This window comes from Carcharhinus amblyrhynchos, chromosome 19 (assembly GCF_965287045.1).
Source record: "Carcharhinus amblyrhynchos chromosome 19, sCarAmb.v2.hapA, whole genome shotgun sequence".
NCBI classification, from domain to species: domain Eukaryota; kingdom Metazoa; phylum Chordata; class Chondrichthyes; order Carcharhiniformes; family Carcharhinidae; genus Carcharhinus; species Carcharhinus amblyrhynchos.
In genome coordinates this window covers 1,729,558-1,756,805 of record NC_137342.1, presented here as the reverse complement: position 1 = coordinate 1,756,805, position 27,248 = coordinate 1,729,558, and the positions used below count along the sequence as shown (strand labels likewise).

Sequence of the window (27,248 nt, the reverse complement as noted above, 5' to 3'; positions counted from 1 at the left end):
TCCCCTTTACGCTTCCTGAAGTTGATGACAATCTCATTTTTAAATCACCGGCTCCAAAGCACCTCTCCCTGGTGAGCTCAAAGCATTTTACACCCGTTTTGAGCAAGAGGTCAGTGAGAGCGTGCCCTCCACCCTGGAAGCCCTGGGTGAACTTGTATCTGGGGTCACCATCGCCGATGTCAGGGCAGCTTTCTCGAAGCTCAGCCCCCGATGGGGTATCCGGGCATGCACCCAGATCCTGTGTGGATCAGCTGGCGGGGGTATTCACAACATCATCAACCTCTCTTTATAACATCCTGGGTTCCCTATCCGCTTCAAGGAGATAACCATCAACCTGGTACTGAAGAAAAACCAGGCAGTGTGGCCTTAATGACTATCAGCCAGTGGATCTGACATCCATCATTATGAAATTTAAAATATGGTTAAAAGTGGAAGAAAAGTGTTCCGGAAAAAAATGAACTTTCTGCTGTTCTGAAGTTCCAGATCCCAATCTACATATCCACTCCATATCCACTCCATATCCACTCCATATCCACTCAATATCCATTCCATATCCACTCCATATCCATTCCATATCCACTCTATATCCACTCATTATCCACTCCATATCCACTCCATATCCACTCCATATCCACTCCATATCCATTCCATATCCACTCCATATCCATTCCATATCCATTCCATATCCACTCCATATCCATTCCATATCCACTCCATATCCACTCCATATCCATTCCATATCCACTCCATATCCACTCCAGATCCATTCCATATCCACTCCATATCCATTCCAAATCCACTCCATATCCATTCCATATCCACTCCATATCCATTCCATATCCATTCCACATCCACTGCATATCCATTCCATATCCATTCCATATCCACTCCATATCCATTCCATATCCACTCCATATCCACTCCATATCCAATCCATTTCCATTCCATATCCATTCCATATCCACTCCATATCCACTCAATATCCACTCCATATCTATTCCATATCCACTCCATATCCATTCCAGATCCATTCCATATCCACTCCATATGCACTCAATATCCATTCCACATCCACTCCATATCCATTCCATATCCACTCCATAACCACTCCATATCCACTCCATATCCATTCCATATCCAGTCCATATCCACTCCATGTCCATTCCATATCCACTCCATATCCACTCCATATCCATTCCATATCCAGTCCATATCCACTCCATGTCCATTCCATATCCATTCCATTTCCATTACATATCCACTCCATATCCACTCCATATGCATTCCATATCTATTCCATACCCACTCCATATCCATTCCAGATCCATTCCATATCCACTCCATATCCACTCCATACCCACTCCATATCCATTCCAGATCCATTCCATATCCACTCCATATCCACTCCATATCCACTCCATATCCACTCAATATCCATTCCATATCCACTCCATATCCATTCCATATCCACTCCATATCCACTCCATAACCACTCATTATCCATTCCATATCCACTCCATATCCACTCCATATCCATTCCATATCCACTCCATATCCATTCCATATCCAGTCCATATCCATTCCATATCCACTCCATATCCACTCCATATCCATTCCATATCCACTCCATATCCACTCCATATCCACTCCATATCCATTCCATATCCACTCCATATCCATTCCATATCCATTCCATATCCACTCCATATCCACTCCAGATCCATTCCATATCCACTCCATATCCATTCCATATCCACTCCATATCCACTCCTTACACACTCCATATCCACACCATATCCATTCCATATCCACTCCATATCCATTCCAGATCCATTCCATATCCACTCCATATCCATTCCATATCCACTCCATGTCCACTCCATATCCATTCCATAACCACTCCATATCCATTCCATATCCATTCCATATCCACTCCATATCCATTCCAGATCCATTCCATATCCACACCATAGCCACTCCATATCCAATCCATATTCACTCCATATCCATTCCATATCCATTCCATATCCACTCCATATCCACTCCATATCCACTCCATATCCATTCCATATCCACTCCATATCCATTCCAGATCCATTCCATATCCACTCCATATGCACTCCATATCCATTCCACATCCACTCCATATCCAGTCCATATCCACTCCATGTCCATTCCATATCTATTCCATATCCATTACATATCCACTCCATATCCACTCCATATGCATTCCATATCTATTCCATACCCACTCCATATCCATTCCAGATCCATTCCATGTCGATTTCATATCCATTCCATATCCACTCCATATCCATTCCATATCCATTCCATATCCACTTTATATCCACTCCATATCCATTCAAAATCCATCCCATATCCATTTCATATCCATTCCATATCCACTCCATAATCCACGCCATATCCATTCCACATCCACTCCATATCCATTCCATATCCACTCCATATCCATTCCATATCCACTCCACATCGATTTCATATCCATTCCAGATCCATTCCATATCCACTCCATATCCACCCCATATCCATTGCATATCCATTCCATATCCACTCCATATCCATTCCATATCGATTCCATATCCACTCCATATCGATTTCATATCCATTCCATATCCACTCCATGTCCATTCCTTATCCATTCCGTATCCACTCCATATTGATATCCTATCCATTCCATATCCACTCCATATCCATACCATATCCACTCCATATCCATTCCATATCCATTCCATATCCACTCCATATCCACTCCATATCCATTCCATATCCATTCCATATCCACTCCATATCCATACCGTATCCACTCCATATCCATTCCATATCCATTCCATATCCACTCCATATCCATTCCATATCCACTCAATATCCACTCCATATCCATTCCATATCCATTCCATATCCACTCAATATCCACTCCATATCCATTCCATAACCATTTCATATCCATTCCATATCCATTCCATATCCACTCTATATCCATTTCATATCCATTCCATATCCACTCCATATCCATTCCATAAGCAGTCCATATCCACTCCATATCCATTTCATATCCATTCCATATCCATTCCATATCCACTCCATATCCATTCCATATCCACTCCATATTCCTTCCATATCCACGCCATATCCATTCCATATCCACTCCATATCCATTCCATATCCATTCCATATCCACTCCATATCCATTTCATATCCATTTCATATCCATTCCATATCCACTCCATATCCACTCCATATCCACTACATAGCCACTCCATATCCACTCCATATCCATTCCATATCCACTCCATATCGATTTCATATCCACTCCATATCCACTCCATATCCATTCAAAATCCATTCCATATCCATTTCATGTCCATTCCATATCCACTCCATATCCATTCCATATCCACTCCATATCGATTTCATATCCATTCCAGATCCATTCCATATCCACTCCATATCCACCCCATATCCATTGCATATCCATTCCATATCCACTCCATATCCATTCCATATCGATTCCGTATCCACTCCATATCGATTTCATATCCATTCCATATCCACTCCATATCCATTCCATATCCATTCCATATCCACTCCATGTCCATTCCATATCCATTCCATATCCACTCCATATTGATATCCTATCCATTCCATATCCACTCCATATGCATTCCATATCCACTCCATATCCACTCCATATCCATTCTATGTCCATTCCATATCCACTCCATATCCATTCCATATCCACTCTATATCCACTCCATATCCATTCCATATCCACTCCATATTCCTTCCATATCCACTCCATATCCATTCCAAATCCACTCCATATCCATTTCATATCCATTCCATATCCACTCCATATCCATTCCATATCCACTGCATATCCATTCCATATCCACTCCATATCCAATCCATAGCCATTCCATATCCACTCCATATCCATTCCATATCCACTCCATATCCATTCCATATCCACTCCGTATCCATTCCATATCCATTCCATATCCACTCAATATCCACTCCATATCCATTCCATATCCATTCCATATCCACTCAATATCCACTCCATATCCATTCCACAACCATTTCATATCCATTCCATATCCATTCCATATCCATTCCATATCCACTCCATATCCATTTCATATCCATTCCATAAACATTCCATATCCACTCCATATCCATTCCATATCCACTCCATATTCCTTCCATATCCACTCCATATCCATTTCATATCCACTCCATATCCATTTCACATCCATTCCATATCCACTCCATATCCATTCCATATCCATTCCATATCCATTCCACATCCACTCCATATCCATTCCATATCCATTCCATATTCACTCCTTATCCACTCCATATCCATTCCATATCCACTCCATATCCACTCCATATCCATTCCATATCCATTCCACATCCACTCCATATCCATTTCATATCCATTCCATATCCACTCCATATCCACTCCATATCCATTCCATATCCACTCCATATCCACTCCATATCCATTCCATATCCATTCCATATCCACTCCATATCCATTCCATATCCATTCCATATCCACTCCATATCCATTCCATATCCATTCCATATCCACTCCATATCCACTCCATATCCATTCCATATCCATTCCATATCCACTCCATATCGATTTCATATCCATTCCATATCCACTCCATACCCATTCCATATCCATTCCATATCCACTCCATATTGATATCCTATCCATTCCATATCCACTCCATATTGATATCCTATCCATTCCATATCCATTCCATATTGATATCCTATCCATTCCATATCCACTCCATATCCATTCCATATCCACTCCATATCCATTCCATATCACTCCACATCCATTTCATATCCATTCCATATCCACTCCATATCTACTCCATATCCACTCCATATCCATTCCATATCAACTCCATATCCATTCCGTATCCACTCCATATCCACTCCATATCCATTCCAGATCCATTCCATATCCACTCCATATCCACCCCATATCCATTGCATATCCATTCCATATAACTCCATATCCACTCCATATCCATTCCATATCCACTCCATATCGATTTCATATCCATTCCAGATCCATTCCATATCCACTCCATATCCACCCCATATCCATTGCATATCCATTCCATATCCACGCCATATCCACTCCATATCCATTCCATATCCATTCCATATCCACTCCATATTGATTTCATATCCATTCCATATCCACTCCATATCCATTCCATATCCATTCCATATCCACTCAATGTCGATTCCATATCCATTCCATATCCATTCCATATCCACTCCATATTGATATCCTATCCATTCCATATCCACTCCATATCCATTCCATATCCATTCCATATCCATTCCATATCCACTCCATATCCATTCCATATCCACTATATATCCATTCCATATCCACTCCATATCCATTCCATATCCACTCCATATCCACTCCATATCCATTCCATATCCACTAAATATCCATTCCATATCCACTCCATATCCATTCCATATCCACTCCATATCCACTCCATATCCATTCCATATCCACTCCATATCCATTCCATATCCACTCCATATCCACTTCATATCCATTCCATATCCACTCCATATCCATTCCATATCCACTGCATATCCATTCCATATCCACTCCATATCCACTTCATATCCATTCCATATCCACTCCATATCCACTTCATATCCATTCCATATCCACTCCATATCCATTACATATCCACTCCATATCCATTCCATATCCATTCCATATCCACTCCATGTCCATTCCAGATCCACTCCATATCCATTCCATATCCACTCCATATCCATTCCATATCAATCCATATCCATTCATTATCACTCCGTATCCATTCCATATCCACTCCATATCCATTCCATATCCACTCCATATCCACTCCATTTCCATTCCATATCCACTCCTGCTACATTTCCTGAAGTGAAATGCAAAGAATATAAGGTGCTGATTCCATTTGCTTTTTGCTTCCTGTGTTGTGGGGAGTGTATCGATATTAGCAGGTTTAGTACATGCGCTGTGCAGCATTAAAAATGTTCTGCCAGTTCAACGGATTTGGTTCACTTAACTATCGGTTATTGTACTGTCAGATATAGGGGCAGAAGTAGGCCGTTCGGCCCATCGAGCCTGCTCCACCCTCCAATGAGATCATGACTGATCTGATATTATAATCCTAAACTCCACTTTCCTGCCTTATCCTCAAAACCCGCGATTCCCTTATTGATTAAGACTCTGTCTTGGACATGTTTAATGATCCAGCCTCTACAGCCCACTGCAGTAAAGAATTCCACAGATTCACACCCTCCAAGAGAAGAAATTCCTCCTCGCCTCTAACTCACTCTCACCTCACCCCTTACTCTGAGATTATGCTCTGGTCTTAGACTCTCCTATAAGGGGAAACAACCGATCCTGAAATGCTCTCTTATCCCAACTCTCTGCCTTCTATCAATTAGTCAATCCTCTTTCCTTGTTAATACGCTACCCATAACACCATGAGCTCTTACCTTATTAAGTAATCTTTTGTGCAGTACATTATTGAATGCTTTTTGTAAATCCAAGTATATTACATCTACTGGTTCCCCTTTATCTGCCCTGCTCCTTATCATCTCACAGAATTCTAATTAATTTGTCGGGTGTGATTTTCCCTTCATGAAGCCTGGCTGATTCTGTTTGATAATACTGCGTATTTCTCAATGCTCTGTTATTACATCCTTTAGAACAGACTGTAAGCTAACCGGCCTGCAGTTATCTGTTTTTTGTCTCTCTCCACCTTTGAATAAAGGTGTTACATTGGCAGTTTTCCAATCCTCTGGCACTTTCCCAAAGTTTTTTGGAAGATTATTACAAGCTCATCCACTATTCTGTAGTCTTAAGGTTCAGGTCAGAAACTTCAAAGTGTTTTATGGACCCCACCAGGATCATACATTTTCTACCTTGAATTTGAAACAATCATAGAATCCCTACAATGCAGAATGAGGCCATTCAGCCCATCGAATTGCACCAACCATAATCTCACTCAGGCCCTTTTCCCACAATCCTACATGTTTACCTTGCCAATCCCCCTGATACTAGTGTCAATTTAGCATGGCCAATCCATCTAACCTGTACATCTTTGGACTGTGGGAGGAAATTGGAACACCCGGAGGAAACCCACGCAGACATGGGAAGAATGTGCAAATTCCACACAGACAGCGACCCGAGGCCAGAATTGAACCCGGGTCCCTGGCGCTGTGAGGCAGCAGTGCTAACCACTGTGCTACCGTGCCACCCTAAACCTCCTACCCCTCACTTTCAACTTGTGTCCCCTCGCAATGGACCCTTCGACTAAGGGGAACAGCTGCTCCTTATCCACTCTGTCCATGTCCCTCATGATCTTGAACAACTCGATCAGGTCGTCCCTCAGTCTTCTCTTGTCCTACGAAAACAACCCAAGCCTATCCAACCTCTCTTTATAACATAAACGTTCCATCCTGGGCAGCATCCTGGTGAATCTCCTCTGCACCCCCTCCAGAGTGATCACACCCTTCCTGTAATGTGGAGAACAGAACTGCATACAGTGCTCCATCTGTGACCTCACCAAAGTTCTGTACATCTGCATCATGACCTCTCTGCCTATGTAATCCATACCCTGATTGATAAAAGCGAGTGTTCCATATGCTTTTTTCACCACACTATTAACCTGCCTTTCCACCTTCAGAGATCTATAGACAAACACACTTTGTTCTTCTGAACTTCCCAGTGTCAGACCTTTCATAGTGTACTTCCTTGTCAAATTACTCCTTCCAAACTGCATCACCTCACACTTCTCAATGTTAAATTCCATCTGCCATTTATCCGCCCATTCGATCATCTCATCAATATCTTCTCGTAGCCCCAGACACTCAACCTCACTGTTACCAACCTGGCCAATCTCTGCCCCCTCCCCCACCCCAGTCATCTATGTTATTTATATAAATGATGAACAATAAGGGGTCCAGCACGAATCCCTGTGGTACGTCACTGGTCACTGGCCTCCAGTCACTAAAGCAGCCGTCCGTCACTTCCCTCTGTCTCCTACCGCTAAGCCAATTATGAATCCACCTTGTCAAGCTTTCTTGATAAGTCTGAAATCCACGTAAACTACATCAACCGCACTGCCCTCACTCACACACATGGTTACATGCTCAAAAAATTCAATCAAATTTATTTGGCGTAACCTCTCTCTGATGAAGCCATGCTGACTATCCCTGATCAAACCTCGCCTCTCCAAATGGGGATAGATTCTCTACTTCAGAATCTTCTCCAGTCGTTTCCCAACCACAGACAGGAGACTTACTAGTCTGCAGTTCCCCGATTTGTCTCTACAACCTTTCTTAAACAGTGAGACCACACTAGCTGTTCTCCAGTCCTCTGGCATTTTCCGGGAGGAATTTGAAAAAAAGGTCCATTCAAAAGTCTGACGGCAGCCGGGAAGAAGCTGTTCTTGAGTCAGTTGGTACATGACCTCAGACTGTGGTATCTTTTTCCCATTGGAAGAAGATGGAAGCGAGAATGTCTGGGGTCCTTAACAATGCTTGCTGCATTCTCAAAGCAGCGGGAAGTGTAGACAGAGTTAATGGATGGGAGGCTGAGTTGGGTGATGGATTGGGCTTTGTTCACAACCCTTTGTAATCTCTTTTAGGTCAGAGCAGGAGCCATACCGAGCTGTGATAAATCTGATAATGATGCTTTCTATGGTTCATCTTTAAAAATTGGTGAGAGTGGGCATGCTGAATTTCCTTAGCCCCCTGAGAATGTAGAGGCATTGGTGGAACTTTCTTAACTATAGCATCGGCACTGGGGGGGACCAGGGCAGGGGGATGATCTAACACTTGGAAACTTGAAGCTCTCGACCATTTCTACTTCATCCCCATGCAGGAGATAGCGTGGAGAGAGATCAGCCACTGCCTAATTAAATTACAGAATGGGCTCAGGGGGCTGAATGGCCTCCTCCTGTTCCTATCTCCTGTGTAGCACTGTCATTTCGGGAATGAGCAGCTGCAGGGCGGATTGTCCACTGGAGTTTGGATGATAGTTGTTTGTGTTGTGGTGCAGGGATCGGAGGAAGTGGGAGACAGTCAGCGACAAGGCTGACAGCGTTCATGGCTGACATTGAGGTTGTCCAGGTCAGTATTCAGAAAACATACACACTCAGCGAGTGGAGGGATGATGTGAAGAAGGTGTTACGAGGGGCTGGCCAGAATGGCACACCGACTGTCTTCCTGCTTGCTGACCACCAGATCAAGGTGAGTATGGTGATATCTGGCATACACTACACCACCCCCCCACACTCACCCACCCACCCACTTCCCCCTCAATCCCAGCCCCCCACAACCTCAACCCCGAGCGCGAGCCTGTTTCAATGTGATTTATTCAGTGTGGGTGTGATCGCCTCTCAAATCAAAATCCAGTCCGTTAAATCCAAAACTGAAAATGAGGACCAGGGAATACACTCCTGTAAAACAGACATCAAACATTCCCCAGTGTCGTGGTTCAGTTTAAACCTTATTCATTCGTGTCACAAGTAGTCTGACATTAACACTGCAATGAAGTTACAGTGAAAATCCCCCAGTAGCCACATTCCAGTGCTTGTTCAGGTACATTGAGGGAGAATTTAGCACGGCCAATGCACCCTAACCAGCACGTCTTTCAGACTGTGGGAGGAAACCGGAGCACCCGGAGGATTTGACTGGATTTATTATTGTCACATGTATTGGTATACAATGAAAAGAATTGTTTCTTGTGTGCTATAGAGACAAGGAGAAGGAAAGGAGAGGGTGCAGAATGTAGTGTTACCGTCACAGTGAGGGTGTAGAGAAAGATCAGTTTAATGCGAGGTCGGTCCATTCAAAAGTCTGACAGCAGCAGAGAAGAAGCTGTTCTTGAGTCGGTCGGTACGGGACCTCAGACCTTTGTATCTTTTTCCCGACGGAAGAAGGTGGAAAAGAGAATGTCCGGAGTGCGTGGAGTCCCTAATTATGCCGGCTGCTTTTCCAAGGCAACCCATGCAGACACTGGGAGAATGTACAAACTCCACACAGACAGTGATTCGAACCCGGGTCCTGGGCGCTGTGAAGTAGCCGTGCTGTCCACTGTGTCACCGTACTGACCACTGTGTCACCGCGCTGACCGCTGTGTCACCGCGCTGACCGCTGTGTCACCGTGCTGACCGCTGTGTCACTGTACTGACCGCTGTGTCACCGCGCTGACCGCTGTGTCACCGCGCTGACCGCTGTGTCACCGCGCTGACCGATGTGTCACCGCGCTGACCGATGTGTCACCGCGCTGACCGCTGTGTCACCGTACTGACCTCTGTGTCACCGCGCTGACCGATGTGTCACCGCGCTGACCGATGTGTCACCGTACTGACCGCTGTGTCACCGCGCTGACCGCTGTGTCACCGCACTGACCGATGTGTCACCGCGCTGACCGCTGTGTCACCGCGCTGACCGATGTGTCACCGTACTGACCGATGTGTCACCGCGCTGACCGCTGTGTCACCGTACTGACCGATGTGTCACCGTACTGACCGCTGTGTCACCGCGCTGACCGATGTGTCACCGTGCTGACCGATGTGTCACCGTACTGACCGCTGTGTCACCGCGCTGACCGATGTGTCACCGCGCTGACCGATGTGTCACCGTACTGACCGCTGTGTCACCGCGCTGACCGCTGTGTCACCGCGCTGACCGCTGTGTCACCGCGCTGACCGATGTGTCACCGTACTGACCGCTGTGTCACCGCGCTGACCGCTGTGTCACCGCGCTGACCGATGTGTCACCGCGCTGACCGATGTGTCACCGCGCTGACCGCTGTGTCACCGTGCTGACCGATGTGTCACCGTGCTGACCGATGTGTCACCGCGCTGACCAATGTGTCACCGTACTGACCGCTGTGTCACCGTACTGACCGCTGTGTCACCGCGCTGACCGATGTGTCACCGTACTGACCGATGTGTCACCGTACTGACCGCTGTGTCACTGCGCTGACCGATGTGTCACCGCGCTGACCGATGTGTCACCGTACTGACCGATGTGTCACCGTACTGACCACTGTGTCACCGTACTGACCGATGTGTCACCGCGCTGACCGATGTGTCACCGTACTGACCGATGTGTCACCGCGCTGACCGATGTGTCACCGTGCTGATCGCTGTGTCACTGCGCTGACCGCTGTGTCACCGTACTGACCGATGTGTCACCGCGCTGACCGATGTGTCACCGTGCTGACCGCTGTGTCACTGCGCTGACCGCTGTGTCACCGCGCTGACCGATGTGTCACCGTGCTGATCGCTGTGTCACCGTACTGACCGCTGTGTCACTGCGCTGACCGCTGTGTCACCGTACTGACCGCTGTGTCACCGCGCTGACCGCTGTGTCACCGTGCTGACCGCTGTGTCACCGTACTGACCGCTGTGTCACTGCGCTGACCGCTGTGTCACTGCGCTGACCGCTTGTCACCGTACTGACCGATGTGTCACCGTGCTGACCGCTGTGTCACCGTACTGACCGCTGTGTCACTGCGCTGACCGCTGTGTCACCGCGCTGACCGCTTGTCACCGTACTGACCGATGTGTCACCGCGCTGACCGATGTGTCACCGTACTGACCGCTGTGTCACTGCGCTGACCGCTTGTCACCGTACTGACCGATGTGTCACCGTGCTGACCGCTGTGTCACCGTACTGACCGCTGTGTCACTGCGCTGACCGATGTGTCACCGTACTGACCGATGTGTCACCGTGCTGACCGCTGTGTCACCGTACTGACCGCTGTGTCACTGCGCTGACCGCTGTGTCACCGTGCTGACCGCTGTGTCACTGCGCTGACCGCTGTGTCACCGTACTGACCGCTGTGTCACCGTGCTGACCGCTGTGTCACCGTACTGACCGCTGTGTCACCGTGCTGACCGCTGTGTCACCGTACTGACCGCTGTGTCACTGCGCTGACCGATGTGTCACCGTGCTGACCGCTGTGTCACCGTGCTGACCGCTGTGTCACTGCGCTGACCGATGTGTCACCGTACTGACCGCTGTGTCACCGTGCTGACCGCTGTGTCACCGTACTGACCGCTGTGTCACTGCGCTGACCGATGTGTCACCGTACTGACCGATGTGTCACCGTACTGACCGCTGTGTCACCGCGCTGACCGCTGTGTCACCGTACTGACCGCTGTGTCACTGCGCTGACCGCTGTGTCACCGTACTGACCGCTGTGTCACTGCGCTGACCGATGTGTCACCGTACTGACCGATGTGTCACCGTGCTGACCGCTGTGTCACCGCGCTGACCGCTGTGTCACCGCACTGACCGCTGTGTCACCGTACTGACCGCTGTGTCACCGCGCTGACCGATGTGTCACCGCGCTGATCGATGTGTCACCGCGCTGACCGATGTGTCACCGTGCTGACCGCTGTGTCACCGTGCTGACCGCTGTGTCACCGCGCTGACCGATGTGTCACCGCGCTGACCGCTGTGTCACCGCGCTGACCGATGTGTCACCGCGCTGATCGATGTGTCACCGCGCTGACCGCTGTGTCACCGTACTGACCGCTGTGTCACCGCGCTGACCGCTGTGTCACCGTGCTGACCGATGTGTCACCGTACTGACCGCTGTGTCACCGCGCTGACCGCTGTGTCACCGTACTGACCGCTGTGTCACCGCGCTGACCACTGTGTCACCGTGCTGACCACTGTATCACCGTGCTGACCGCTGTGTCACCGTGCTGACCGATATGTCACCGTGTTGACCGCTGTGTCACCGTGTTGACCGCTGTGTCACCGTGCTGACCGCTGTGTCACCGTGCACAGTCCCTGGAACACAGCCCCTCAAACATGGTCCCTGGAACACAGTCCCTGGAACACGGTCTCTGGAACACGGCCCCTGGAACACAGTCCCTGGAACACGGTCTCTGGAACACGGCCCCTGGAACACAGTCCCTGGAACACAGTCCCTGGAACACGGTCCCTGGAACACGGTCCCTGGAACACAGTCCCTGGAACACGGCCCCTGGAACACAGTCCCTGGAACACAGTCCCTGGAACACAGTCCTTGGAACACGGTCTCTGGAACACAGTCCTTGGAACACGGTCTCTGGAACACGGCCCCTGGAACACAGTCCCTGGAACACAGTCTCTGGAACACGGTCTCTGGAACACAGTCCCTGGAACACGGTCTCTGGAACACGGTCTCTGGAACACAGTCCCTGGAACACGGTCTCTGGAATACGGTCTCTGGAACACGGTCTCTGGAACACAGTCCCTGGAACACGATCTCTGGAACACGGTCTCTGGAACACGGTCTCTGGAACACGGTCTCTGGAACACAGTCCCTGGAACACGGTCTCTGGAACATGGTCTCTGGAACACGGCCCCTGGAACACAGTCCCTGGAACACAGTCCCTGGAACACGGCCCCTGGAACACAGTCCCTGGAACACGGTCTCTGGAACACGGCCCCTGGAACACAGTCCCTGGAACACGGTCTCTCGAACACGGCCCCTGGAACACAGTCCCTGGAACACGGTCTCTGGAACACGGTCTCTGGAACACGGTCCCTGGAACACGGTCCCTGGAACCGGGTCTCCCCCAGCAGTATCTCTCTCAGTCTCCCCACGTTGCTGAGCAGAAATTTCCTCCAATTAACTGTTGTGAGGCCTGAATTCCCGGTTCCCCAGTTACTGACAGCAGTGTGAGAATACATCACTCTCTGTGATGTTGCTGAGGTGCCAGCTCTCTGCCACATATCCGTGTGACGCCTATTTCCATAAATACATTCCTGTCGCAGCCGACCAGCTGCTGAAACTCTCCCCGTTCCTTTGGAATCTCCACACGTATCTCCAGATTCATTTCCTGCACATTCCTTTTTATCTCCTATAATCTACCCTCCATCCACATGGAATTATCCAGAAGTTCTGCTGTCCATTCCCACAGCAAACTCCCTGTGCTCACTCACACACACTGGGACACGGATAGGTCATGTCTTCACTGTAACTTCATCATCGCTATTTTCAAATCCCCCTCTCCCTATCTCTGTGATCTCCTCCATCCCCACGACCCTCTGAAATCTCACTCGGATTCATCCAATCCTGGCTCTTGCGCAGCCCAATTGTAACCATTCTATCATTGCCACCCAACCTTCAGCTGCTTTGACCAACTCCCTCCCTCCCTCTAGCCCCCTCCTTCCTTTAGTACTCTCTCCCCCTCCCCCCTCACCCTCTCACTCTCTCCCTGTCTCTCTCTCCTCCTCTCACTCTCTCCCCATTTCACTCTCTCCCCCTCTCACTCTCTCCCCCCTCACTGTCTCCCCCTCTCCCACTTTCTCCATCTCTTTCTCTCATTGTCTCCCCAAATCACTCTCCCCCTCACTCTTTGCACCTCACCCTCTCTCACTCTCTCCCCCCTCCCCACCCCTCATCTCCACCCCCTATCTCCCCGTCCCCACCCCCCCCACATCCCCTTCTCTCCCCATCCCTCCTCTCTCTCCCCCTCTCTCCCCCCTCTCCCTCACCCCTCTCTCTCCCTTTCTCCCCTTCTCTCCCTCTCTCTCCCCCTCTGTCCTCATCTCTCCCCCTCCTACCCCTCTCTCTCTCCTCTCTCCCTCTCTCCCCTCTCTCCCCCTTTCTCCTCCCCTTTCTCCTCCCCTTTCTCCCCCCTCTCTCTCCCCCTCTCTCCCCCTCTCTCCCCCTTTCTCCCCACCTCTCTCCCCCCTTCTCCCCATCTCTCCCCCTCTCTCTCCCCCTCTGTCTCCCCCCTCTCCCTCCTCTCTCCCTCCTCTCTCCCCCTCTCTCCCCGCTCTTTCCCCTCTCTCCCCCTCCCTCCCCTCTCCCACTCTCCCCCTCTCTCCTCCATTCTCTCCCCCTCTCCCTCTCTCCCTCTCCCTCTCTCCACTCCAAAAGCTCATTATTCCAAATTAACTTGTTGGACTTTAAGCTGGTGTTGTCAGACTTCTGACTGTCCCTATTCAGACCTTGCCTCCCTAAATGCCTGTAGATCCTGTCTCTCAGAATACCTTCTAACAACTTACCCACTACACGTTATGTTCACCGGTCTGTAGTTCCCAGGCTTTTCCCTGCAGCCCCTTTTAAAAGCACAACATTTGCCACCCTCCAATCTTCAGGTACCTCACCTGTGACTATCGATGATTCAAATATCCTTACCAGGGGACCCACAATTTTCTCCCTAGCCTCCCACAATGTCCTGGGATACACTTCATCAGGTCTCAGGGATTTATCTATCTTGATGCACTTTAAGACTTCCAGCACCTCCTTCTCTGTAATATGTTCACTCCTCAAGACATCACTGTTTATTTCCCCAAGTTCCCTAACATCCATGCTTTTTTCAACAGTAAATACTGATGAGAAATATTCATTTAGGATCTCCCCCATCTCTTGTGGATCCGCACATAGATGACCTTGTTGATCCTTAAGAGGCCCGACTCTCCCTCGTTACTCTTTTGCCCTTTATGTATTTGTAGAAGTTCTTTGGATCCTCCTTTGCTTTATCTGCCAAAACAATCACATCTTCCCTTTTGCCCTCCTGATTTCTCTCTCAACTCTACAACATCTATACTCTTCAAGGGATCCATTTGCTCCCAGCTGCCTATGCATGTCATGTTCCTCCTCCTTTTTGACAAGGGTCTCAACATCCCAAGTCATCTAGAGTTCCCTATTTCTGCCAGCCTTGCCCTTCACTCTAAGAGGAATGTGCTTACCCTGAACCCTGGTTAACACACTCCTGAAAGCCTTCTACTTACTAGCTCTTCCTTTCCCTTCCCACAGACTCCCCCACTTAACCTTTGAAAGTTCTTGTCTGATACCATCAAAATTGGCCTTGCCCCAATTTAGAATTTTATCTTCTGGGACAGACCCCTCATTCTCCATAGTTATCTTAAAACTAATAGAATTATGGTCACTGGTCCCAAAGTGATCCCTCACTAACACTTCTGCCACCTGCCCTTCTTTATTTCCCGAGAGGAGGTCATGTTTTGCCCTCTCTCTAGTCGGACCATCCACATACTGAATGAGAAATTCCTCCTGAATACACTCAACAAATTTCTCTCCGTCCACCCCTCTAATACTAGGGCTGTCCCAGTCAGTGTTGGGAAAATTAAAATCTCTGACTAGTACCACCCTATCTTTCTTGGAGCTCCCTGTAATCTTGTTACATATTTGCTCCTCAATTTCCTGCTGACTATTTAGGGGCCTATAGTACAGCCCTATCAAAGTGATCCCCCCCTTCTTATTTGTCAATTCTACCCATATAGTTGTTGTTACGGTGGCATAGTGGGTAGCACTGCTGTTTCACAGCACCAGGGACCTGGGTTCGATTCCCAGCCTTGGGTCACTGTCTTTGCAGAGTCTGCACATTCTCCCTGTATCTGTATGGGTTTCCTCCAGGTGCTCTGGTTTCCTCCCACAGTCTGAAAGACGTGCTGGTTAGGGTGCGTTGGCCATGCTAAATGCATGAATTTATAGGGATGAGGAGGGAAAGTACATTGGTTTATGAAGGTGAATCACCAATGTCCTCTCTGAGTAGAGATGGACAGTAAGAGCTAGCCTCAGCACTGAAACCACACCCTGAGGGTGACTGTTTACTAAATATACTGTGTATCAAATCGATTAATTGTCCTATTTTATTTCAGGATGAAGCTTTTCTGGAAGATATTAATATGATTCTCACCACCGGGGATATCCCCAACTTGTTCGATAATGAGGAAAAGCGGATCATCATTGAGAAGGTAGGAGTTAGTCTCTCTGCCAGATTCCCAGAGACTCCCCCAACACACTCAACCCTTTGTTTCCCTGATCCATTGGTTAAGGAGTTGAATTGGAATTTTCCCGAATATCTTTCCTGATTGGCCTCAGCTTTGTTCTCCTTCTCCCGAGGGGTTCTCCTTTATCACGAGGGGTCACGAGCTAAGGGTGAGGGGGGAGAAGTATAATTTGGATACTAGAGGGAGGTTTTTCACACAGAGGGTCGTGGGGTTATGGAAAGCACTACCAAGTAAGGTGGTGGAGGCAGGCAAGCTGGACTTGTTTAAGGTTTACTTAGATAGGCACATGAGTGACACAGGGACAGAGGGTTATAGGAGACGGTTTTAAAAAGGGTCAGAGCCTCGGGACGATACTGGAAATGTAATATTACATGTTAATGTTCTGTCTCTTTTAATCCGCAGGTGCGTCGGTCCACCTTGTTGTCAAATGAGGGGCATGCACACGGTGGGTCGTGCATGGGCTGCTCTTGGAGGTTCCGAGAGTGGCCTAGTACTTCGTGTTGTTGTGTATGCTTAATCCTGGACCAGCAGATGGGCACCACAACAGCTCAGTGACTATCACTGATTGCTGTGCAGATACATGGATTTGGGCCGGTGTCTGTGGGAGTTTGCACATTCTTCCCGTGCTTGCGTGGGTTTCCTCCGGGTGCTCCGGTTTCCTCCCACACCCCAAAGATGTGCTCCTAGGCTGATTGGTGTACCAAATTGACCCTACACTATTCTCCCCTGAATCTGGTTTCCAATGGGGGTACCATTCACATACACACGGGGCAGGGTAGGTGTAGGAAAATGCTTTGTTAAGATGGCGGCGCAGGCTTGTTGGGCCGAAGGGCCTGTTTCCCGTGCTGGGTTGTTCTTTGTTCCTTGTTCTCTGTCTCTCCCAGGAGATTGGCTGTGTTGTGGGGGTTGGTGTGAGAGAGAGGATGTCCCAGGGTGGGGGAGAGGTGTGGGAGGGGGGAGGTTTTAGTCCAGATGCTGCAGTCACCACCGGGCCAGCATTGACAAGGCATCTCACCGCGTCTCACTTACCGATCTTTGCAATGTGGTATCAGCGGCTGTGAGATACCACATTGCCCTGTCAGCTCCTACAGAGTGTGACACCTGGATTATCCGCCTCACCCGGACTCACCCCTCAGCTTATTTTGATTCACTATTGTGTAGTGTGTGAGAGCGACACTGAGTCACTCACTTTGGGCCCAGGGTCACACACAATGGGCCCAATTTTACCGTTTCTGGGCGTGAAATCGCAGTAAATTCGGGCCTGTAACACGATCTGCACCCGAAACTGAGCAGATCGCACCTTTACCGCCTTTACCCGATTTTGGTGTGGATCCAGTCCACATTAGCACGCATTTAAATCGATTTAATGAACCGTGCACCCAACTCTCCCGCCAAACCCCACTTTACCGTCTTCGGATCCGTTCCGGATCCGCACTGTTATCAACCTGAAGCAGATTCTTATTCTGCGGGGGAACCTCCGAAGCCCACCCTCCTCGATCACCCTTCGCAGACACCCCGTTAACCACCCCGGCAGACCTGGCCTCCCGTGATCCGAACCCCCTGGAGGCAGGCCCCCCTCGGCAGAGTCAGATCCGCAAAGGACAATGTTTTTGCCAGTTCATGGCTCATCACGTAGAACATAGAACATAACAGCGCAGAACAGGCCCTTCGGCCCACGATGTTGTGCTGACCAATTAAGAGAAAAGCAATGACCCTCTAACCTAAACCAATCCCTTTCCATCCATAAACCTATCCACGGATCTCTTAAACGCCCCCAAACTAGGCGCATTTACAACTGCAGCAGGCAGGGCATTCCAATCCCTCACCACCCTCTGTGTAAAGAACCTACCCCTGACATCCGTCCTATAACTACCCCCCCTTAATTTAAAGCCATGCCCCCTCGTGCTAGCTTTCTCCATCAGAGGAAAAAGGCTATCACTGTCCACCCTATCTAAACCTCTAATCATCTTATATGTTTCAATAAGGTCCCCTCTTAGCCGCCTTCTTTCTAACGAAAACAACCTCAAATCCCTCAGTCTCTCCTCATAGGACCTCCCCTCCATACCAGGCAACATCCTGGTAAACCTCCTCTGCACCCTCTCCAAAGCCTCCACATCCTTCCTATAATGTGGGGACCAGAACTGTACACAATACTCCAAGTGCGGCCGCACCAGAGTTTTGTACAGTTGCAACATGACATTGCGGCTCCTAAATTCAATCCCCCTACCAATAAACGCCAAGACACCGTATTATTATTATTATTATCACATTATGGATGGATAAAGTAACATAGCCGAGGATACTCTGCAAGCTCTGAGGCTGTAGTCTAGGTATTGAGGGAGTGCTGCACTCTTGGAGCTGCTGTATTTTAGTATTAAATGTGTCCCTTTCTATCTCACTGGTGGAAATCCCATGGCAATATTCAGAGAAGGATAAGGGAGTTGTCTCCAGCATCCTGGCCAGTGTGTGTGTTCCAGGGTCCAATTACCTGCTCAGTGATCACAATCCTGTTTGTACAATCTTACATCTCTCACATTGCAACAGTGAGCACGTGTTCAAATAAACTGAACTGGAACTGGTCTGAAGGTGCTTTACAAATATTATCATTCTAATTGTACTTTGAATGTGTTTGAACTCCAACCTCGGATCTCATTGCCAGTGTCAGGAGCCTGCTGTTATTTAGCAATAACTTCCTTTCACCCACAGATAAATCACCTTGCACCAGCGGGAAAAGCAAAGCTGGACATCACTCCCTCCAACACCTACAGCAACTTTACTGAGAGAGTCCAGCAGAATCTGCACTTCATGTTGGTGTTCAGTCCAATAGGAGAGGCATTCCGAAACCGTCTGCGACAGTTCCCAGCTCTGATTAACTGCTGCACCATCGACTGGTTTCAGGTAACTCTCTCCAAATATCCACAAAGTCCTTTTATTATCTGAAAGCTCTCTATTGGTGTAGACATTTTACTATTCTTCACAAAAGGTTTTGGGGAAGTATTTCACTGAGATTGAATCAATGGCTCACAGTTTCCTTACATCTATCCACTGGAATTAGAAAGTCCTGTCATTTTATACATTGGAACCGTCAGGATTGTTAGTGGATCAGCCGATATGGAGCGAGGGCAGATAACTGGAGTACTGTGTGCAGTTTTGGTCCCCTTATTTGCGCAAGGATATTTTGGCCTTGGAGGGAGTGCAGAGGAGGTTCACTAGGCTGATACCGGAGATGAGGGGGTTGGACTATGAGGAGAGGCTGAATAAACTGGGTCTGTACTCGTTGGAGTTCAGAAGGATGAGGGGGGATCTTATAGAGACGTATAAGATGATGAAAGGGATGGATAGGGTAGAGGTAGAGAGATTCTTCCCGCTTAGAAAGGATAGCAGGGCTAGAGGGCACAGCCTCAAGTTAAGGGGGGGCGCAGTTTAGATCGGAGTTGAGGAGGAACTTCTTCACTCAAAGGGTGGTGAATCTCTGGAATTCTCTGCCCGTTGAAGTGGTGGAGGCTGCCTCGCTGAATATATTTAAGTCACGGGTAGATAGGTTTCTGATAGACAGGGGAATTAAGGGTTATGAGGAGAGGGCGGGAAAGTGGAGCTGATCCACTTCGGATCAGCCATGATCTTATTGAATGGCGGGGCAGGCTCGAGGGGCTAGATGGCCTACTCCTGCTCCTATTTCTTATGTTCTTTAATGGAGCGCTGAGATACAGATTGAATTGCACACGACCAGACTGAGTGAATGGTCTCATTCTATTCCTTTCCACAAGAAGGAATCAGTTGTCAATAATGGTGCAATAATCAACATTCATATGCATCAAGTTTATCAAGGGAAACATGACTTGATAGACTTGTCAATGGGAATCAATGCATTATACCATAGAACCCTGCTGTGCAGAAGGAGGCCATTCGGCCCATTGAGTCTACACCAACCCACCAAAAGAGCATCCCACCCAGGCCCTCCACCCTATCCCCATAATCCCACTCATTTATCATGGCCAATCCACCTCACCAGCACACCTTTGGACTGTGGGAGGGAACCAGAGCACCTGGAGGAAACCCACACAGACATGGAGAGAATGTGCAAACTCCACACAGTCACCCAAGGCTGGAATCGAACCCAGGCGCTGTGAGGCAGCAGCAATGCCACTGAGTTAATGTTACTGTTCCAGCATCAAGGAGTGAATAACTCACAGGGAAACAAGTTGTGATAAGTTGTCAGTACTTGAAGCATCAAAGCAGAATGAACAAGCTGCTGTTTCAGAGTCAGCCCAGCTTCCTGCAGTTTGTGTTTGTTGAACATATCACAGTTAATGATGGTGTTTCTGAATAGGCCGATCTTCACCATCACAACACAAAAATACTGCCAGAGTTTACCCATTAACCCTCAGAGTTAGCCAGTTGTATGGAGGATAATAACCCTTTATTTTTAGCTAGATTGTGTGAGATGTGTGATCAGTGAGAATGCTGAAACGAGGCTGCTGTTTTCTAAACTGATTTATTGATTATTTGAAAGAGAGAACTCCTTAATTTCTCTCCTGAAATCTGACCTTCTCAGGTTGGCCTGGGTGAGTTGACAGAGGGAAAGAGGTTGGGAATGTTTTATCTGATTCTCACACACAGTCTGAATCTCCCCACCCTCAGCTGGACACACACCACCCAGAGGCCAGACTGCACCCAGACAGCAGGCTCAAGGTCAAAGGGGGCTGGCAGAGTTTCCCCAATGATTCACTTCAGTTCTGAGGAGGAAATTCTGGACTACTGACTATCACCGCACTCTACCACATGGTGGTCTAGGTGGGCAGGGTCATGGTGGGCAGAGTCATGGTGGGCAGGGTCACAGTGGGCAGGGTCAGAGTGGTCAGTGGGCAGGATGGGCAGGGTCACGATGGACAGGGTCATGGTGGGTCATGATGGGCAGGGTCACGATGGGCAGGGTCATGGTGGGCAGATTCAGCGTGGCAGGGTCAGAGTAGTCACAGTGGGCAGGGTCACGGTGGGCAGGGTTAGGTTGGGCTGGGTCACGGTGGGTTCCAGTGGGCAGGGTTAGGGTGGGCCACAGTAGTTAGGGTCACAGTGGGCAGCAGGGTGGCCAGGGTCAGGGTGGGCAGGGTCTAATACCAAGGCTATGAGCTGACAGCATCAGCTGAGAATGCAGTGTGGAGGCTGCTCTCAGCTGGAGACCACGTTCAGATTGAATTAGATGTCAGGCATTCGCTGTCAGAGATCATTGCACTCACCCCCAAGAGTTGCCAGCCAATCAGAGGGGCTCTAGTCAGTCCGAAGAGGATGAGACTGGGTTGTAAGTTGGGGGCAGCCACAGCACTGAGAGTGGGACATGTCGCAGAGAGGGAGGGGGTCAGGAAGCAGCAGACAGGGATACTTCTTTCCAGAGGAACCTGTGCTAGGAAGAGTGCACCCCACAAATAGATCATAGAATCATCAAACCCTACAGTGCAGAAAGAGGCCCTTCGGCCCATCGAGTCTGCACCAAACACAATCCCACCCAGGCCCTACCCCCATATCCCTACACATTTTACCCACTAATCCCTCTAACCTACACATCTCAGGACACTAAGGGGCAATTTAGCATGGCCAATCAACCTAACCCGCACATCTTTGGACTGTGGGAAGAAACCGGAGCACCCGGAGGAAACCCACACAGACACAAGGAGAATGTGCAAACTCCACACAGACAGTGACCCGAGCCGGGAATCGAACCCAGGACCCTGGAGCTGTGAAGCAGCAGTGCTAACCACTGTGCTACCGTGTCGCCCAGCCAAGTCTACCAGCCTTTCCCTGATAGCTTCACCATGAGGCACCGATACCTTTACCACCCTCCACCTCCAAACCCCTGCCACCCTATCCAATTTTATACCAACTCACCTTCAGCAGGAGCATAAAGACCCAACCAGTGTCACACTGACCCTGACCACACTCCCTGACCTTGTCCCTCCCTGACCCTATCCCTTTCGACCCCATCCCCTTCGACCCCATTCCTTGACCCCATCCTTCTCAACCTCACTCCCTGACTCCGCTCCATGACCCCATCACCCCCGACCCAGCTCCCTGACCTTGTCCCTCTTGACCCCGCTCCCTCCAAACCCGCTCCCTGACCCCCGACCCCCAACCCCGCTCCCTGACTCCCGACCCCACTTCCTGACCCCCTCCCCTCGGCCCCGCCCTCTGACCTCATCCCCCTCAACCCCAATCCCTGACCCCATCCCCTTGACCCCACTCCCTGACCCCACCCCACTCGACCCTGTTCCCTGGCCCCCTCCCTGACCCCGTCCCTTCCGACCCCCGTCCCTGACCCCGTCCCCCTCAACCCGACTCCCCGACCCCGTCCCCCTCAACCTGACTCCCTGACCCTACCCCACACGACCCCGCTCCCTGACCCTCTCAACTTCATTGTCAGACAAATTCTGAAGCCTGGTTGGGAAGGCCAGTTTGCCGTTTGCAGCGTTCAGTTTTGCAGCTTGCAGTTTACAGTGTACAGTTTGCAATGTGTAGTTTTGCTGTTTGCAGCGTGCAGTTTGCAGTTTTGCAGCTTGCAGAGAGCAGTTTGCAGCATGCAGCATGCAGTTTTGCAGTTTGCAGTTTGCAGCATGTAGTTTTGCAGTTTGCAGCGTGCAGTTTTGCAATTTGCAGTTTGCAGCGTGCAGTTTGCAGTGTACAGTTTGCAGCGTGCAGTTTGCAGTTTGCAGCGTGCAGTTTTGCAGTTTGCAGCGTGCAGGTTTGCAGCTTGCAGTTTGCAGTTTTGCAGCTTGCAGTTTGCAGTTTTGCAGTTTGCAGTGTGCAGGTTTGCAGCTTGCAGTTTGCAGTTTTACAGCTTGCAGTTTGCAGTTTTGCAGTTTGCAGTGTGCAGGTTTGCAGTTTGCAGTGTGCAGTTTGCAGCGTGCAGTTTTGCAGTTTGCAGCGTGCAGTTTTGCAATTTGCAGTTTGCAGCGTGCAGTTTGCAGCGTGCAGTTTACAGTTTGCAGCGTGCAGTTTGCAGTTTGCAGCGTGCAGTTTGAAGCTTGCAGTTTGCAGGGTGCAGTTTTGCAGTTTGCAGTTTTGCAGTTTGCAGCTTGCAGGTTTGCAGTTTTGCAGTTTGCAGATTGCAGTTTGCAGCGTGCAGGTTTGCAGTTTTGCAGTTTGCAGCTTGCAGGTTTGCAGTTTTGCAGTTTGCAGTGTGCAGGTTTGCAGTTTGCAGTGTGCAGTTTGCAGCTTGCAGTTTGCAGTGTGTGGTTTGCATTGTACAGTTTGCAGCATGCAGTTTTGCAGTTTGCAGTTTGTAGCGTGCAGTTTTGCAATTTGCAGCTTGCAGCTTGCAGTTTGCAGTGTACAGTTTGCACCTTGCAGTTTGCAGTTTGCAGCGTGCGGTTTGCAGTTGGCAGTGTGCAGTTTGCAGTTTGCGGTTTTGCAGTTTGCAGCGTGCAGTTTGCAGTGTACAGTTTGCAGCATACAGTTTGCAGTTTGCGGCTTACAGTTTGCAGCTTGCAGCATGCAGTTTGCATCGTGCAGGTTTGCAGTTTTGCAGTTTGCAGCGTGCAGGTTTGCAGTTTTGTAGTTTGCAGTGTGCAGGCTTGTAGTTTGCAGTATTGCAGTTTGCAGCGTGCCGGTTTGCAGTTTGCAGTGTGCAGTTTTGCAGTTTGTAGCGTGCAGGTTTGCAGTTTGTAGTTTGCAGCATGCAGGTTTGCAATTTGCAGTTTGCAGCGTGCAGGTTTGCAGTTTGCAGCGTGCAGTTTTGCAGTTTGCAGCGTGCAGGTTTGCAGTTTGCAATTTGCAGTTTGCAGCGTGCAGTTTTGCAGTTTGCAGTTTGCAGCGTGCAGGTTTGCAGTTTTGCAGTTTGCAGCTTGCAGGTTTGCAGTTTTGCAGTTTGCAGTGTGCAGGTTTGCAGTTTGCAGCGTGCAGGTTTGCAGTTTGCAGTGCGCAGTTTTGCAGTTTGCAGCGTGCAGGTTTGCAGTTTGCAGCGCGCAGGTTTGCAGTTTGCAATTTGCAGTTTGCAGCGTGCAGTTTTGCAGTTTGCAGCGTGCAGGTTTGCAGTTTTGCAGTTTGCAGCTTGCAGGTTTGCAGTTTTGCAGTTTGCAGTGCGCAGGTTTGCAGTTTGTAGCGTGCAGGTTTGCAGTTTGTAGTTTGCAGCATGCAGGTTTGCAATTTGCAGTTTGCAGCGTGCAGGTTTGCAGTTTGCAGCGTGCAGTTTTGCAGTTTGCAGCGTGCAGGTTTGCAGTTTGCAGTTTGCAGCGTGCAGTTTTGCAGTTTGCAGTTTGCAGCGTGCAGGTTTGCAGTTTTGCAGTTTGCAGCTTGCAGGTTTGCAGTTTTGCAGTTTGCAGTGTGCAGGTTTGCAGTTTGCAGCGTGCAGGTTTGCAGTTTGCAGTGCGCAGTTTTGCAGTTTGCAGCGTGCAGGTTTGCAGTTTGCAGCGCGCAGGTTTGCAGTTTGCAATTTGCAGTTTGCAGCGTGCAGTTTTGCAGTTTGCAGCGTGCAGGTTTGCAGTTTTGCAGTTTGCAGCTTGCAGGTTTGCAGTTTTGCAGTTTGCAGTGCGCAGGTTTGCAGTTTGCAGTGCGCAGTTTTGCAGTTTGCAGCGTGCAGGTTTGCAGTTTGCAGCGTGCAGTTTTGCAGTTTGCAGCGCGCAGGTTTGCAGTTTGCAATTTGCAGTTTGCAGCGTGCAGTTTTGCAGTTTGCAGTTTGCAGCGTGCAGGTTTGCAGTTTTGCAGTTTGCAGCTTGCAGGTTTGCAGTTTTGCAGTTTGCAGTGTGCAGGTTTGCAGTTTGCAGCGTGCAGGTTTGCAGTTTGCAGTGCGCAGTTTTGCAGTTTGCAGCGTGCAGGTTTGCAGCGTGCAGGTTTGCAGTTTGCAGTTTTGCAGTTTGCAGCTTGCAGGTTTGCAGTTTTGCAGTTTGCAGTGTGCAGGTTTGCAGTTTGCAGTGTGCCAGTTTGCAGTGCGCAGTGCGCAGTTTTGCAGTTTGCAGTGTGCAGGTTTGCAGCGTGCAGGTTTGCAGTTTGCAGCGTGCAGGTTTGCAGTCTGCAGTTTGCAGTTTGCAGCACGCAGGTTTGCAGTTTGCAGCTTGCATCGTGCAGGTTTGCAGTTTGCAATTTGCAGTTTGCAGAGTACAGTTTTGCAGTTTGAAGCTTGCAGCATGCAGGTTTGCAGTTTTGCAGTTTGCAGTTTGCAGCGTGCAGGTTTGCAGTTTTGCAGTTTGCAGCTTGCAGGTTTGCAGTTTTGCAGTTTGCAGTTTGCAGCGTGCCGGTTTGCAGTTTGCGGTGTGCTGTTTTGCAGTTTTCAGTTTGAAGCGTGCAGGTTTGCAGTTTGCAGTTTGCAGCGTGCTAGTTTGCAGTTTTGCAGTTTGCAGCGTGCAGGTTTGCAGTTTTGCAGCTTGCAGCGTGCAAGTTTGCAGTTTGCAGATTTGCAGTTTGCTGTTTTGCAGTCTGCAGTTTGCAGTTTGCAGCGTGCAGGTTTGCACCTTGTAGTTTGCAGGTTGCAGCGTTGCGATTTGCAGTTCGCAGTGTGCTGTTTTGCAGTTTTGCAGTTTGCAGCGTGCAGTTTTGCAGTTTGCAGCGTGCAGTTTGCAGCGTGCAGTTTTGCAGTTTGGCAATTTGCAGTTTGCAGTTTTGCAGTTTGCAGCTTGCAGGTTTGCAGTTTTGCAGTTTGCAGTGTGCAGGTTTGCAGCTTGCAGTTTTCAGCTTGCAGTGTGCAGTTTGCAGCGTGCAGTTTTGCAGTTTGCAGCGTGCAGTTTGCAGGGTGCAGTCTGCAGCTTGCAGTTTGCAGCTTGTAGTTTGCAGAGGGCAGTTTGCAGTGTGCAGATTTGCAGTTTGCAGTTTTGTAGTTTGCAGCTCGCAGTTTGCAGAGGGCAGTTTGCAGCGTGCAGTTTTGCAGTTTGCCGTTTCCAGCGTGCAGTTTTGCAGTTTGCAGCTTGCAGTTCGCAGCGTGCAGTTTGCAGCGCGCAGTTTGCAGTGTACAGTTTGCAGCTTGCAGTTTGCAGTTTGCGGCTTGCAGTTTGCAGCTTGCAGCATGCAGTTTGCAGCGTGCAGGTTTGCAGTTTTGCAGTTTGCAGCGTGCAGGTTTGCAGTTTGCAGCGTGCAGGTTTGCAGTTTTGCAGTTTGCAGCGTGCAGGTTTGCAGTTTTGCAGTTTGCGGTTTTGCAGTTTGTGGTTTTGCAGTTTGATGTTTGCAGTTTTGCAGTTTGCAGTTGCAACATGCAGGTTTGCAGTCTGCAGTTTGCAGTTTGCAGCGTGCAGGTTTGCATCTTGCAGTTTTCAGTTTGCAGCGTTGCGATTTGCAGTTTGCAGTGTGCCGTTTTGCAGTTTGCAGATTGCAGCGTGCAGGTTTGCAGTTTTGCAATTTGCAGTTTGCAGCGTGCAGGTTTGCAGTTTTGCAGTTTGCAGCGTGCAGTTTGCAACTTGCAGCATGCAGTTTGCAGCGTG

General features: G+C 49.0%; 1 protein-coding gene across 1 annotated transcript in view; it reads left to right on the top strand.

The window, feature by feature from the left end:
• LOC145355578 (dynein axonemal heavy chain 3-like) overlaps positions 1–27,248 on the top strand; it is a 507,454-nt gene that overhangs the window by 377,897 nt on the left and 102,309 nt on the right. Inside the window, 3 exon segments of the mRNA XM_080207828.1 lie at positions 9,137–9,327; positions 16,720–16,815; positions 19,558–19,749. Coding sequence (XP_080063954.1) covers positions 9,137–9,327; positions 16,720–16,815; positions 19,558–19,749 — 479 coding nt within the window.